Raw genomic sequence first — 14,617 nt, forward strand, 5'->3', positions numbered from 1 at the left:
CTTCCTTCTCTTCACTTGGCGCCTCTTATTCACTTTCTTCAGTTTTGGGGCAATGACCAAAATTTTTGAACTAGACCACCCTTCTGGTCCATTTAGAGGCTCCAAGAAGTAGTCATATGCCTTCAAATACACTTGTTTTGTGATGAATTGGTTAACATATTGTTCTGGTTGGTCAATTTTGTTCCAAATTGCAACTACTCCATGTTTGCAAGGAATCTCACTTACTTGCCATCCATTACAACTGCAAGTTCTGTCATCCAAATTCACCACATATTTCGTTTGTGTTACCTCTTCCCTGACCCCATAACAGAACCCCCTATCCCAGAATGCATTCCAACAACAACACTACCAACACCAACACCAACACCACCACCACCACCAACAACAACAACAACAACACCAACACCAACAACAACACCAACAACAACAACAACAACACCAACACCAACAACAACAACAACAACACCAACACCAACACCACCAACACCAACACCAACACCAACAACAACAACAACAACAATACCATCACCAACAACACCAACACCAACACCAACAACACCAACACCAACACCACCACCAACACCACCAACAACAACAACAACACTAACAACACCAACACCACCAACACCACCAACAACACCGTTCTTAGGATCACATATATCTAGAACCATACCGTTCTTAAAATCAACCAACGCAAATTCCTAGAACCATACCGTTCATAGGGTCAATCAAACACAAATTCCTAGGACCATACCGTCCGTAGGATCAATCGAACTCTACAAGCACAAGGTATACACGACAAGGTATACACAAAATCCATCTAATCCAACTTTCATAGGTATACACAACAAGGTACACAAGCAAATCGAATTCACTAACGAACAAGGTTCGAATGTGTGAATGCACAACAAAGCATAAGCCATCAACACACTCCAAACCAAATAACCATAGGCTTCCCAACAAAATAGGACACATACCCTACTGTAACACTTAAGTCGACCAAACAATACTCAAACACCCTTGGTATACATATCTAAGACCACTCAAGCAAAGGTACACAAGCTGTAGACCAAAAGGAAACAAAAACGCAACAGCACGACTCAAGAGGCAGACCCCTCGTCGCGAGGTGCGACGAGCATCGCGGGTCGCGACAGCCAGCCGTCCACGCCTACTCCTTCGAGGCTAGCACCAGCCACCCACGCCTACTCCAATCTCAATGACACATCGACACACACGCCAAGCACTTCCACAAACATCCATACTTCACCAATAACAACAACGACAACTAAGATTCCAAGACGCAATCCAAGTAAATCAACCAAAACTTATTCTAACACACTTAGCATACATGCCTAACACAACACCAATCATCCTCACATGAGGCTAAATCTCATCAACAACGACAACTTCTCAAAATCCAAAGATAACCCAAGTGAACCAATGAATCAATTCAACCACAACAACAACAAGGATACAACTAATCAACAAAACTTAACAAGATGATTATAGTAGCAATCCAAGGTATGAAAACAACACCAACAACCATGAAACTACATGTAACTTCAATCATAAAATCCTCTAAGTTCCACCTAGCATGATACTACGTTCTCGAACGTGATTCTAACAACCTAAGTTCACAATCTATTCTCTATCGAACTAGAATAACGCTAGTTACCTTTTTTTTGAATGTTGAAACTCTTATTTTGCACTGCTCTGCTCCGATCATGATTTCCGGTGATCAAAAGCTCAGATTTCCAATCGCTACGGTCAAAGTAAAGAACAAGATGTCATAAACGTTCTGTTCAAATTTGAAGACTATCCAACGGTTAGATCTCCGGCGAAGGTTATTTTCGTGAAGGTGCGACAAGGAACAAAACCAGATGACTCGTCTGATTGCAACAAAAACTGCAGTCGCATCTTCCTCTTTCTTCAAAAACAAATTATACCACGAGCAAGATCCTTTCGAGTAGATAGATTTTGACTACTCACACGCTCAATTCGGATAAGAAACGAAGGAGATATGATGCAAAGAAAATGGGTGTGCAGAAATGGACGAAAACCGAGAAAAGAGAAGAACTCTTTCTCTTCCTCTCTAATGGTTGGACGAGAATGGGGGTTACAATGCAGCAGCCTCATCTGATTAATAACCTTATAAAGCAAAGGTTTAAAGGTGATTATGAAGGTGGGTTAAAGGAGAATTAAATAGGGAGTTACAAGAGACTCAAAGGTTAGCTTCATAAGCACGCACCAAAACTCTTCATCCCCCATTCCATAATTGCTAATTTTCGGCTGGCATAACACGCCACAAGCAATGCAACATTTCATCACCCAAGTCGGTCCAACAACGTTACAAAAATGCTACGCGATAAAACCGGATTCTAAACACCCAAATAAATAACGAAACTAATATAACAACTTAAAATAAATATCTAACAACTTAAAATAAATATATATAAATATATCACAACATATAAATATATATACACATTTTCATAACATGTTCCAAAATAATTCAAATAATAAATTAATTATTTTTATGAAAAGGAAAAATACCATTTTAAAATAAACAAACACCAAATGTAAAAGGTCAAAATTACGGGGTGTTACAGCCGTTCTGGAGGAAAAGGCGCATTCAATAATTATGTTGTGTCTGGAAGATGACATAATCACTGAAGTCGCGGAGGAGGAAACCGCATCTGGTCTGTGGTTGAAATTAGAGAGTTTGTATATGACACAATCTCTAACCAACAAGTTGATGATGAAGCAACGTCTGTTCAGCCTGCGTATGCAGGAAGGTACGTCTCTAAGGGATCATCTAGATAAACTGAATACTATCTTGCTAGATCTGAGAAATATTGATGTTAAAGTAGATGATGAGGATGCTGCTTTAATATTGTTGGTATCTTTGCCTCTATCATATGAGAATTTTGTGGATTCTTTTATTGTTGGGAAAGATTGTCGTTAGAAGAAGTAAGATCTGCTCTGCATACTAGAGAGATTCGTCATAAGGCGTCTGGTACAGGTACAGTCGATCAGGCTGCTGGATTAGTAGCCAGTAATAATGGAAAGGAGAATTCGGGGAAAAAATCCAGGAAACCGTCTTCTAGGGGTCCTAAACCTAATGATGTCTGTAATTACTGTAAGGAAACGGGGCATTGGAAAAGGGAGTGTCCTAAGAAAAAGAAGCAGGAGGACAAGAATGAAGGTTCTGCTGCTCTGGCGGAAACCGGAGGTGATTCTGAAGAAGATCTGGCCCTAGTAGCTAATAGCCAGTCACATTGTAGGGATGTGTGGGTTCTTGATTCTGGGGCATCTTGTCATATGTGTTCGCGCAGGGAGTGGTTTATGAACTATAAACAGGTTGATGGAAGTGTTACTATGGCCAATAGTGAGGTCTGTAAGACAGTTGGTATAGGGTCCATTAGAATTAGGACATATGATGGCAAAGTCTGTACTTTGAATGATGTTAGGCATGTTCCACAAGTCCCAAAGAATCTGATTTCACTTAGTCTGTTAGACAAGAAAGGGTTCAGTTTCAAAGGTGAAGGTGGAGGATTGTATTCTACAGGGGTTCGAAGATGATCCTGAAAGGGGGTTAAACGGGAGACATTGTATGTGTTGCAAGGGTCTACGTTATCTGAGTCTGGGGTTGCTACATTGGATGTTTGTGATAGTGTTGAGAAACAGGTGGAGCACAGAGGCATTCTAGGTTGGAGTGGTGGTTCACGTCAGGGAGAAAACTGTCAACACTCACAATCTGAATCTGAAATGTTGGGTTCTTCGTCATCAAAGTTGGGTCAGTCAAACTTGGCTCTTGGTCAGTATGAAATCTTTGGGGACTCTCCGCAAAGGGATAGTTGTGAAAACAAGGTGGGTTTTGCACTGTATGTCGGAGAGGTGAATATTTTTGGACCATCCAAGGAAGGTGTTACTTGTGCTAGAAAAGAGTATAAGGAACACATTTGTTCGAATTTGATTCCACAGGGTAAGTTCCAAGGTTGCTTGGACTTACAAGCTGTTCGTGATTGTTAGTTGCCCTCTTGGGGCAATTTTGGGGTCCTTAGGGACTCATCTGTCTGGTTGTCTGTTGGGACAAATCTGGTGTAGGGAGATTTTGGCGTTGTGATCAATGCATCTGTTTTCTGGTTATTGTGAGAGGATTCAAGTCAAGGTGGAGATTTGTAGAAATATGTCTTGAATCATTGTGCATCGAAGGTGTTCGACAAAATGTGTCAAATAAAGGCTTCGGGGTACCGCCCGATCAAGTCGGGCGAGGCCGCCCGATCGGGCCCGCAATGCGCTGAAGAACTGGAGTGAAAAGCTTAGTCACCCGATGCCATCGGGCGAGACACCGAATTACGACTCGGGAGATCTCCCCCGACCGGGTGCACAACGAAGTTTTGGGGAAGTGAAATACCGCCCGATCAGGCGGGTTCGCCCGACCCGATCGGACAGCTGCCCGGTAAACGCGGAAACGCATTTTTCTGACGGGATATATATACACTACTTATATTTTAGGGTTTTAGACTACGAAAAACACTTTATTCTCTTTGTAATCTGGTTTTTTCCTCACATAATAAAATATTCTCCCTCTCTCTGCCGTGGATGTAGCCAAATTGGTGAACCACGTAAATCTGTTGTCTGTTTTTATTGTTTTTGCATTCATAATTTGTTTCTCTCTCACGTCTGTTATAACATAGCTTGTCATTATAAAATAAAATTGAAATAAACAAAGTTTTCACATGATATACTATAATTGGATGTGTCCCTTCTTATCAAGCTACTCTGCTTGTTTGGGCTACACTTGCTTGCAAGCAGGTTTATTTTTCTTCTCTCTAATGATTAAGCTACATCTACATATTTAACAAAAGTTGCAAAGATGCCCTCATAGGAAACCATTGGAGATGCTCTTAAAGAACTGATCAACTTTTTGGAATGGATGATCAAGCAAAACGGCACTTTTTTGTACTTTTTTAGAAGAGGACACTTTGGACTATCGAACCATTGACCAATTTGCCAACATTCATCCCTTTGATCATCCATGAACATTTATTTTCTTCATGATTAAGCAAATGATATTAGGTCATGCCTGAAACAAAATAGCCATTGATTTCGAAAAATCTAAGGTTATTTGGTTTGCTCATTGTTATGGTGGTTGATTTGGTGATTTGTGATAGTGCTGTAGTGGTAGGTGTTTCTTAGGTTCAATTTCTTTGGACGTAGAACATTGTCAATGTAAATGATTTTTCATGTAAAACAATTTGCAATGAAAAAATTCAATTGCAATGCTAATTTTCTTTTGTTTGATTCGATGTAAAAAAGCTATGGAAAAAGAAAAATGAAAAGGGGCCGAAGATAATGGATAAGATGAGAGTAAAAGCCAAGGTTGCTCCTTTTTGAAACGAATATTACCACCAATACAAGAGCTTTTTTCCCTTCATGAAAAACTTCTTTTACACCCCTTCCCGAAAAACTAAAATATGAGAGGAAAAGGAAAACTCGTTTACATATAAAATATTCTACACCCTATCTAATGGAGCCTAAATACAACTTTAGCCAAAAACGAAGCGGAAAAGTTGCTTCACATACCCCTCGAGATCACTTGTATTTTTTTCTGCCTTGACCTTACTTCGTAAGTACACAATAGGCACCTTGACCACATGGACGTAACCGAAGATCACTTGCCCAAAAAAATTTGCAGCCTTAGTCCCAGTTCGTCTTATCTTCTGTTTTCTAACAAAACAAATAACATTAATAAAAAAAAAACATATTCTAACTCAGGAATACTCAAGCAACTATATAATTATCTTATGGTTATAGATGAAACTACCTTTGTCTTTGGACAATAATAATACCCCTCTCCTAAACTTTGACCCAAAAAATGACATAGGTCCAGCCTCGCATATACAGATAATAGCTTCTTGATTTCCATGATCTATGGATTGAACAAAACAATAGAACAATTAAAGAAAATGAATAACTTTGACCCAAAAAATGACAACAAAAGAATAGAACAATTAAAGAAAAGTGGATAACTTTGACCAAAAAATTAATACCCTAAGCTCCACAAAATAATAATCACTTATGTGAAACAAAAAGCGCACCCGATGATTCAGCTACATTATGTGAAACTTCAATCCATAAATTTCGAGTCCTTAGAACATCCCAACTCACACAAATGAATAACATAGTTCAACCTAAACAAACAAAACTCCAGCTCAAACCCTTGCATAATCAAAACAAAATCGACTTCGACTAGGGTTGATACCCCACATGGAAAGACAAAAAGGTCTAAGAGCATCCATATTGGTGAACACAAAACAAAAGAATGTTCACCATTCTCTTTCTAGCTTCATCTCTCATCCACATCATCTTGTTAATCCTTACCCAAGCAAAATCCATTTCTCCTTATTAGTGAACAAAGAATAACTGCCCACCCCATTTTTTTCCAACTTTTATCATCTCCTACTGTTTTATACATCACAAGTGAATAATGGACTACAAATACTTTTATATATCATTTCTATGTGCTATTAATATTGACCCATTAATTGTGTATTTGAAGATTTAATGAGAAAAGTGAAAAACCATTTTAGAAAGGAGAAAATTAAATATAAGAGCTAACATTGTTGCTTGTTATATTTTGTGCCTTTTTGCCAATATGACCAAATCATCATTGTTCCTAGACCTCTTCCGATTGTTCTCTTTCTTCTTACCCTTTCCCCTTTTGTTTTTGTTTTTGTTCTTGCCCAACTCTTCAACTTCTCTTGCATTCCCTTTTTTCTTCTTTACATCTTCTCGCTCCTTCTTAACCAATTTTTTTCAAATTCCTAGTCCGTAAGAGAATTTTCTGAAGGTAAATACTAAAAACACAACAAAATATAATTGTAACCGCTTAGATTTAGTGAACAATCGGACATCCTTTCCAATTTACTAAAATTCAAAAACCAATCCGAACTCGAGTAGCACATAATCTTGCTCGACTCATTATCAGCCCTACCTAAGATGTTTATTATAATTACTCTAATGTTTGGTTGCAATGAGATTTCTCACCCCATCCTCTGAATATGAATTATATGGAACTCAAAATTCTATCATGAGGTGTTCAAATAACCAATCCTTTGACAATTCTATCCTCGTGTGTTCAATTATTTTCCTTTAATTTTTTTTTTTAAAAGCATGTTTGTTAAGCAATAACTGTTTGTTGCACCTTAACTTTAAAATCACTATAGATCAAAACGTTTATGTGCTTGAATGGTTTGTTGTTGTAAATGAAACATATCTTAAAAGCTAAGAGAAACTTCCTCCACTTATGCTTCCAAAAGAATACCAATTGCACTGATTTTGATGTTGGCTTTAGGTACAATTGTGCTTGTCTTTTTGGTTATAAGTCAAGAATTTTCTTGTAATAAAAACTAAGTTAGCTCAATGCATTTCATGTTCCCTATAAAACTAGAAAACACTGAGTAATTGTAAATCATGAAATTCAGTTACAACATCAGTTGTATATTGAAAGTATGATAACTACCATCTATTATTACGAGTATTAAGAAAGTATGCTTAATTTTGATCAACCACCACCACTAAAACAACAACCAGAACAGCAACAACAACCACAACCGTCACCACCACTGCCACTACCACCCCCACTACCACCACCACCACCACCCCCACTACCACACCGATCACCACTACAACAACACCACCTAACAACACCAACAACAACACCAACAAACATGACCACGACCACAACAACCACCACCACAATCACAAAGACAACAAAAACACCAACCACCACAACAACCACCACGACAATCACAAAGACAACAAAAACACCAACCACCACCACAACCACAACCAAAACCACCACAATCACCAACCACAACCAAAATAACACAATCACCAACCACAACCAAAACAACCCCACCACCACCGCCACCGCCACCGCCCCCTCCCCCGACCCCTCCCCGCCCCGACCCGACCCGACCGACCACGACACACACGACCACGACCACGACCACGACCACGACCACGACCACGACCACGACCACGACCACGACCACGACCACGACCACGACCACGACCACGACCACAGCAGCAACAACCATCACAACCACAACAACAACAACAACCACCACCACAACAACAATAACCACCACAACCGCAACAACACCACCAACAACAACGCCAAGTTTATGGTTCAACTCATTGCACTTAATTAAATTTAAAGGATTATCATTTAATTTTAAGCATTATTCAAGCACCTTAGTGTTATTACCTAGCCTACAACTTCCTTGCAAAGGTCCTCTCTTTGTAACTAAAGTTCTTGGTATTTTTCATTTTACTCGGCCAAAAAAAAAACTTGGTAAAGCTTGCAAATTTTCCAAACTAAATGGGTTAAAATTGATATTTGAATTGGCTGATAAAAATATGAAATTTCCGCCAAAAAAAACTTTGGAGATAAATCACAATTATTCTTTAATGTCCACTTCGATCATACATGATGAAAAATCTTAAAGATGTATCAAATTGCTATTATACTAATCATTCTCCATTGAATACTAATTTAATTAGTGACAACAAATTGTATTTTAAGATGGAAAATTTTATGTATATTAGCATGGGCATGATCTAGTGCATAATTAAATATATATTAAAACTCGAATTGATGTGTTAGATAACATGACCAGAAGTGTAGCATGCATAATTAAAGATATTAAAGCTCAAATTAATATATTGGATATCCACTTCTAGTTATTTGACATGGATATCAATCTCTAGTTATTTGACATGGATAATTAAAAGGGAAATTTCCTCAAGTACCACTGAGGTTTGGCGTAATTGCCAAATTACCCCAACATTTAGGGAATTCCTCAAATACCTCGAGGTTTGAGTTTGAGTCTAAAATGCTCTTACTACTGACGGGAGGTTAACAGACATTATGTTTGACATTTTGGGCGCGCCAATGGAGGTTAATGTTATTAAATGGGGCCCAAATATGTTTGTTCTTCATCTTCAACCACTTTAAACCTAATCTAACGTTAATTTCCCCAATTTTCTCTTCCTCTCTTCTTTGCTCTCCTCCTGGAAAAAAATTGTGAACCCTAAAATGTTGTCCTCTTCTAAAATTGTTGGTGAAATTGTGGATTCTCTTGTGTATGAAGCAAGAAAATGCAGCAAGTAGAGGAAGAAGATGGAACTTCGCGTTTCTGAATCCAGAGACAATCCTAACAAATTATACTACAAGTGTGTAACTTGTGACAACCACTATTTTTGGGTGACACCAAAAGTATCTGAAAGGACTTTATCAAAATTGTAAGGGAAATTGGGTGAATGCGGTGAAGATAAAGTTATGAAGACCTTGTATGATTTGCAGAATAAGATTGATGAGATGACTTTTCTCATTACGTTAATTGGGTGGGGGTTGTTTATTGTAATTATTATTATGCTAATTAAGATGTAAGACTTTTGTTTTTACTTGGGTGGGGGTTGTTTTGTTTGATTCAGATGTAATGTTTGCTTGCTATCAATGAAATGAATGAAAGAACAGTTTTTTCTTACAAATATGTGCAAATTTAACAATGTATATCTTCAAAAAGTGCCTTCAATTGATACTGTTAATTACATAACATTGTTTGTATCCAAAAAACCGCCCTAAGTTGATGTTCATAAATAATGTTAAATACAACGTACAGGTAACCCAAAAAACTGCCCTAAGTTGTTAATTACATAAGTTTGTGCATCAAACTTAAAACACATTCAAATCGTCTAATGAAAGGACCCAAAACAGAAGCTTAAACCCAAAATCATAAATCTATTGCTAAAGTTGTGAGACAACGTGCATAACTAATACTTGTCTCAAGTGTATAAACAACTTGGTATCCTTTGTTACCCCACAGCAAAGTAAGTCAACCAATATAGCAAATTTAAGTGGATCCTCCACATGATTTCCAACATTTTTAATATTATAACAAGAATATTGCATTATAAACACAGTGTTGTTAAAAAGAATCAGAATATCCAAGCTTCTAGTAGAGTAGTAGTCCTAAATGTATGAGTTCAAATACCTTCTATCTTACAGCAAGAAGATTGCGGTGTCATCACTATGATGTTAAGTGGAAAATCTAGAAAAAAGACACGCCAGAAAATTGGCCCTAAAAATGGAATCCTTGACTCTTCAAAGTAGGATATATCTATTATACCCCAAAAGATAACTTAAATCATATATCCTATAACTTGAATGCAAGATATGTAGACATCAATTACTTAAGACAGTAGCAATTTAAGTACTTAAGAGGCATTCAAGACTAAATACTAGAAACTTACTTTAGAAAAGTGAAGATCAGTGATTCTTGAGCACAAAAATAAATTGATTCTTGAGCAGCAGATATCATATGATTATTGATTTCCCCTATAGTAACCGACACTTCCCTAGATATCCTGAACCGAACATATATCAAGTTCGTTATCTGAGTTTCAAGTAACTTAGGATGGCGATAAGTACCCTATGTTCTGACTCAGCAGATAGTAGAAGTGGATGTAAATTGTTCTTTGTAATATTTGCTTAACATATACGAAAAAGCTCCAGATGCTTGCAGATCAGATGAATTACATCCCTGCATCAAGATAAATATATTATACACTGTTATTAGTTTCGAGTGTGTATCTCGTGCCTTACGTAAAATATATATATATATATATACAAAATGCCTTAGAGAGTGAGAGATAAGAACAGAGAACCCTTGGTGACTCGCACATTGTTCCAAGGTCAGTTCTGAATCTAATTTCTCGAAATTAAATTGTGGACGAAAATTAGGGTTTTCAAGCATCAAGATCAAGTGATAAAATAACTAAGAATCAACAAATTTAGCCACTGCAAGTCCTAATTCCTAATTTCACGAAACAGAAATCCTAATTTCAAGGTTATCGGTGTTAAAACACCAAGATATTATCTACAAAATTATGCAACAACGAAAAAAGTAATATTAATTGGAGAGAAGTCTATATCTTCGTCGTTCATCATACCCGAATTAGTGGGAGAAAAGTACATTAAAAAACGAAACAAACTTAGATATGAAAATGGAATGGAAGAAACAAGATCGAAATTAACAAAAATCAAACCTCGAATTTCGTCTGCATGTCGAACACACCTTGAATCATCCTTTTAATTTAGTATCCAGAAACCCTAATTTTACGAATAACAAAAATCCTCCAAAATTTCCGATTTCAGAGAGGAGCAAGAATGAATAAGGTATAGGAGGAGAAAGGTGCGAGAAAGAGATGAGGTGAACAGAGAAAAAGAGAGATGGCGCGAGCGAGGCAGAGAGGAAAGAGGAGGAGCGCTGACACGGCCATGCACAGAAACGCGACACGGGAACGGACACGGAACATGGGGAAACAAATTTTTTTTTTTTTTTTTTTTTTTTGGACATCGGAAAAATTTACAAGAAAATAAAACAACCTAATCAACTACATAGTAGCCATGGGAATATTTCCTAGTCGAACATGATTAGCCAGGTCATGCGCCCTCTGAACTCGTTGACGATTAACTTTTAGAATTCGACACCATTGAAGTTGATGTCCAATGGAGCGAATGTCATTGAGAGACCAGGCAATCGAGATAGGTTGTGTGTCTTGATGAATTAAACTCTGACCAGTACATCAGAATCAGTGTAGATCAAAATTTGACCATAACCCCGTGATTGCGCCCATACCAAGGCTCCCAGACAAGCCCGTGCTTCAGCAACCAGTGGGGACTCCGCATAAATGCAGCCCCCTTGCACTTCTGTAGTTTGCGTAGAAACATGCTCCGCAACCCAGGCAATACCGGCCAGTATAGAAGATTTCTTCCAGGAACCATCCACTTGTATATGTAACTGTGGTACCCCACAGAAGGCTGTCCCAAAATGTGCAAAAAGAAACCCAGGAGGACCTAGTGCCATATGCAAGGATCTAGGCAAGGAATAGGATTATCCAGAAAGGTGTAGTGCTGCTGAATGCCTTTGTCTTGGAGTGAACGGATTAGAGGCATATCAGGTGCTATTCCATTGAAGACTTTATTATTGCGACCCTGCCAAATAGCCCACAAAATAGCCACAAACACGGGAAGACGAAGCCCATTATATCCATCCTGCTGGTAGAAGTAGTGTATCCATGCAATTAGCCAATCTTTAAAGGCCACCATGGGAGTAGCGTTGGAATGAATACGTAGTTGACTCGTTTGCCAAGCAGCAGTGGCTAGAGAACAAAATCGGAAGAGGTGTTGGGAAGTCTCAGATTCAATGTTGCAGCTTGGACACCTATCTGATATAGCCAGACCACGGTATGAAAGGTTAGCTGCTGTTGCTAACCCGTTGTGGAATAATTTCCAGAGGAAAATTTTCCATTTTGGCATGATGCGTAACCCCCATAAAATCCGGAAAAACTTCGAATTGGTAGGGGAGTCATGTTGTAGATATCGGTATGTCGAGAAAGGAAATAGTAGCCAGATTTGGTAGTGTAATTGCCCGATGACGTAAAAGGCCAAATAGAAACATCAACTTGGTTTGTGAGACGAGGAACTTCAAGGGTACGTATATTACGAACCGTACTCGATGAAAAAGGAACTGAAGGCGGGAAACATTCCAGCCTTGTTGTTGAGGCAGCAGGAGTGAAGCAATGGAGACCGTAGCAGCAGTGCGAAGAGAAAATTATCCCGAAAGAGGGGAATCTGCCCCGAACCCAACGCTCCTTTCCAGCAAGGAGAGGGGAATTGGAACCAATTTTCCAACAAGAATTTGTCAAAAGTATCTGCTCTGCTTGAATTAAACCTCGCGCACCCCAAGAACATTGACCCCGCACTGAACGCAGTTTTGGTGTCGTGAATCCAGTATCCACATTGCGATCGCAAAATACCTTACTAATGAGGTCACCGGAATTCTTTTGAATACGCCAAACTTTCTTCATTAAGAGAGAACGATTGTGCATCGCAATACTACGTAATCCGAGACCACCAGCACCTTTTTGCAGATGCAAAAGCTCCTTGCTTTTCCAAGCAATTCCTTTACCAGAGCTATTAGACCAGAAAAATCGAGCCAGCATCGCATCCAACTTATTAGCTACTGTTGTGGGAATCAAGAATACAGAGAGAATGTGAGCTATGGAAGCAATGAGGACAGAGTTGATGAGAATCAATTTCCCAGCTTGCGAAATAGGTGAATGATTCCAAGCAGTTATGCGCTGAGAAATATTATCAAGCAAAAAGGTGAAGTGCTGAGTTTTCTTCCCTTGAATATCCACAGGAGTGCCAAGATATGTGCCCAGAGATCCTTAGCATCCAATTGCAGGATACGTTTGTATTCATGACCCATGTGCTCGGAAACATTTGGGCTAAATTTAACAAATGACTTTCGTAAACTTAGCATTTGTCCAGAGATACGGCAGAATCGATCAAGGAGCTTTGACAGTTGCTTACAGGAAGCAGTCGACGCTTTAAAGAAAAGAAGGGCATCATCAGCAAAAAACAGATGAGAAATAGAAGGAGCGTACCTGTGTGCTCTAATCCCATCGAAGAGTCGAATATCCGTAGCCATGATTATCATTCGAGAAAAAATATCCATACAGAGCAAGAAAAGATAAGGGGATAGTGGATCTCCCTGTCGAAGCCCACAATGGGAATGAAAGGACTCTGTAACCTGTCCATTAACGAGGATGCGATATGACACTGTAGAGATACATTGACTAATCAACTGAATCCATTGAGCAGGGAAGCCATAGGCTTGAAGAACCTTCAAGAGAAACCTCCAGTTAACCCGGTCATATGCCTTATTCATGTCAATTTTGAGGCCGCTAGATGACCATTACCCCGTCGATGTTTATTGATAACATGAATTAACTCATGACTGATCAAAATGTTATCATCCATATGCCGTCCTGGAATGAAAGCACTTTGATATTCCGAAATAAGATCAGACAGCAACGGCCGAACCCGGTTGACCAAGCACTTCGAAACACATTTATAAATCGTGTTGCACAAGCTAATTGGCCGAAATTGTGTTACCTCCTCAGGATTCTGTCCTTTAGGCAACAAAACAAGCAGCGTCTGATTCCACTCCTTCAGGATGAAACCTGTTGAGAAAAAGTGATTGACAGCTTGGAACACTTCATTCCCGAGGGAACTCCAGTGAAGTTTGAAAAACTCAGCCGTGGACCCGTCCAATCCAGGAGATTTCCCCTGACCAATACCAAGCATGGCCTCATGCACTTCTGCCTTAGAGAAAGGCCGAAGGAGCTGTTGCTGTTGTGACAAAGAAAGATGAGGAAGATTTAATTCACGGAGTACTAAATCAATGGCTTCATCTTGGCCCTGGTCGAGACGATAGGCCCCTGAGAGGGCCCAACCAGTTTTAAAATGATGTAAAATAGTATTCACTATGGTAGGACCATCCTCAGTCCACTGGTTATCTGCAGTTCGAAGAAGGTAGATATGTGCTGATCGTTGTTTTTGTCGCATCTTATTGTAGAAGAACTTAGTTGGAAGGTCCCCCAGCTGAACAATTTGTCTTTCGACCTTTGCGACCAGTAAGAGTGTGCTAATGCAGATGTATCCAACTCCTGCTGACGTTGGATCATAAAGTCA

The 14,617-nt window shown here is 39.0% G+C and overlaps 1 protein-coding gene and 1 long non-coding RNA gene across 3 annotated transcripts; both read right to left on the reverse strand.

Annotated features, from left to right (window-relative positions):
• Positions 1 to 5,479: 5,479 nt before the first annotated feature.
• LOC104891206 (uncharacterized) lies at positions 5,480 to 11,403 on the reverse strand. 2 transcript variants are annotated; one of them, XR_007273461.2, is made up of 4 exons: positions 11,122 to 11,403; positions 10,327 to 10,616; positions 5,831 to 5,935; positions 5,480 to 5,726 (listed from the first exon to the last, which is right to left on the reverse strand). It is a non-coding gene; the product is annotated as an uncharacterized LOC104891206 (long non-coding RNA). The 2 variants fall into 2 exon arrangements; XR_007273458.2 differs by having other exon boundaries at positions 5,480 to 5,733.
• A 239-nt stretch (positions 11,404 to 11,642) lies between these two features.
• LOC130591143 (uncharacterized) lies at positions 11,643 to 13,811 on the reverse strand. The gene is made up of 4 exons (XM_057394072.1): positions 13,418 to 13,811; positions 12,351 to 13,307; positions 12,001 to 12,237; positions 11,643 to 11,932 (listed from the first exon to the last, which is right to left on the reverse strand). The coding sequence occupies exons 1-4, from the start codon at positions 13,809 to 13,811 to the stop codon at positions 11,643 to 11,645; spliced, it is 1,878 nt and encodes a 625-aa protein (XP_057250055.1).
• Positions 13,812 to 14,617: the final 806 nt, after the last annotated feature.

Source organism: Beta vulgaris, chromosome 4 (genome assembly GCF_026745355.1).
Source record: "Beta vulgaris subsp. vulgaris cultivar EL10 chromosome 4, EL10.2, whole genome shotgun sequence".
Classification (NCBI taxonomy): Eukaryota; Viridiplantae; Streptophyta; class Magnoliopsida; order Caryophyllales; family Amaranthaceae; genus Beta; species Beta vulgaris.

What these genes read in the sequence shown, in the direction of transcription:
- LOC130591143 (XM_057394072.1), bottom strand. Translation starts at nt 13,811, where the DNA reads ATGAATAAGGCATATGACCGGGTTAACTGGAGGTTTCTCTTGAAGGTT. An exon ending in TGGAAATTATTCCACAACGG is followed by an intron (nt 12,238 to 12,350) that starts GTTAGCAACAGC and finishes TTTGTTCTCTAG; the next exon opens with CCACTGCTGCTTGGCAAACG. An exon ending in CCGTTCACTCCAAGACAAAG is followed by an intron (nt 11,933 to 12,000) that starts GCATTCAGCAGC and finishes ATATGGCACTAG; the next exon opens with GTCCTCCTGGGTTTCTTTTT.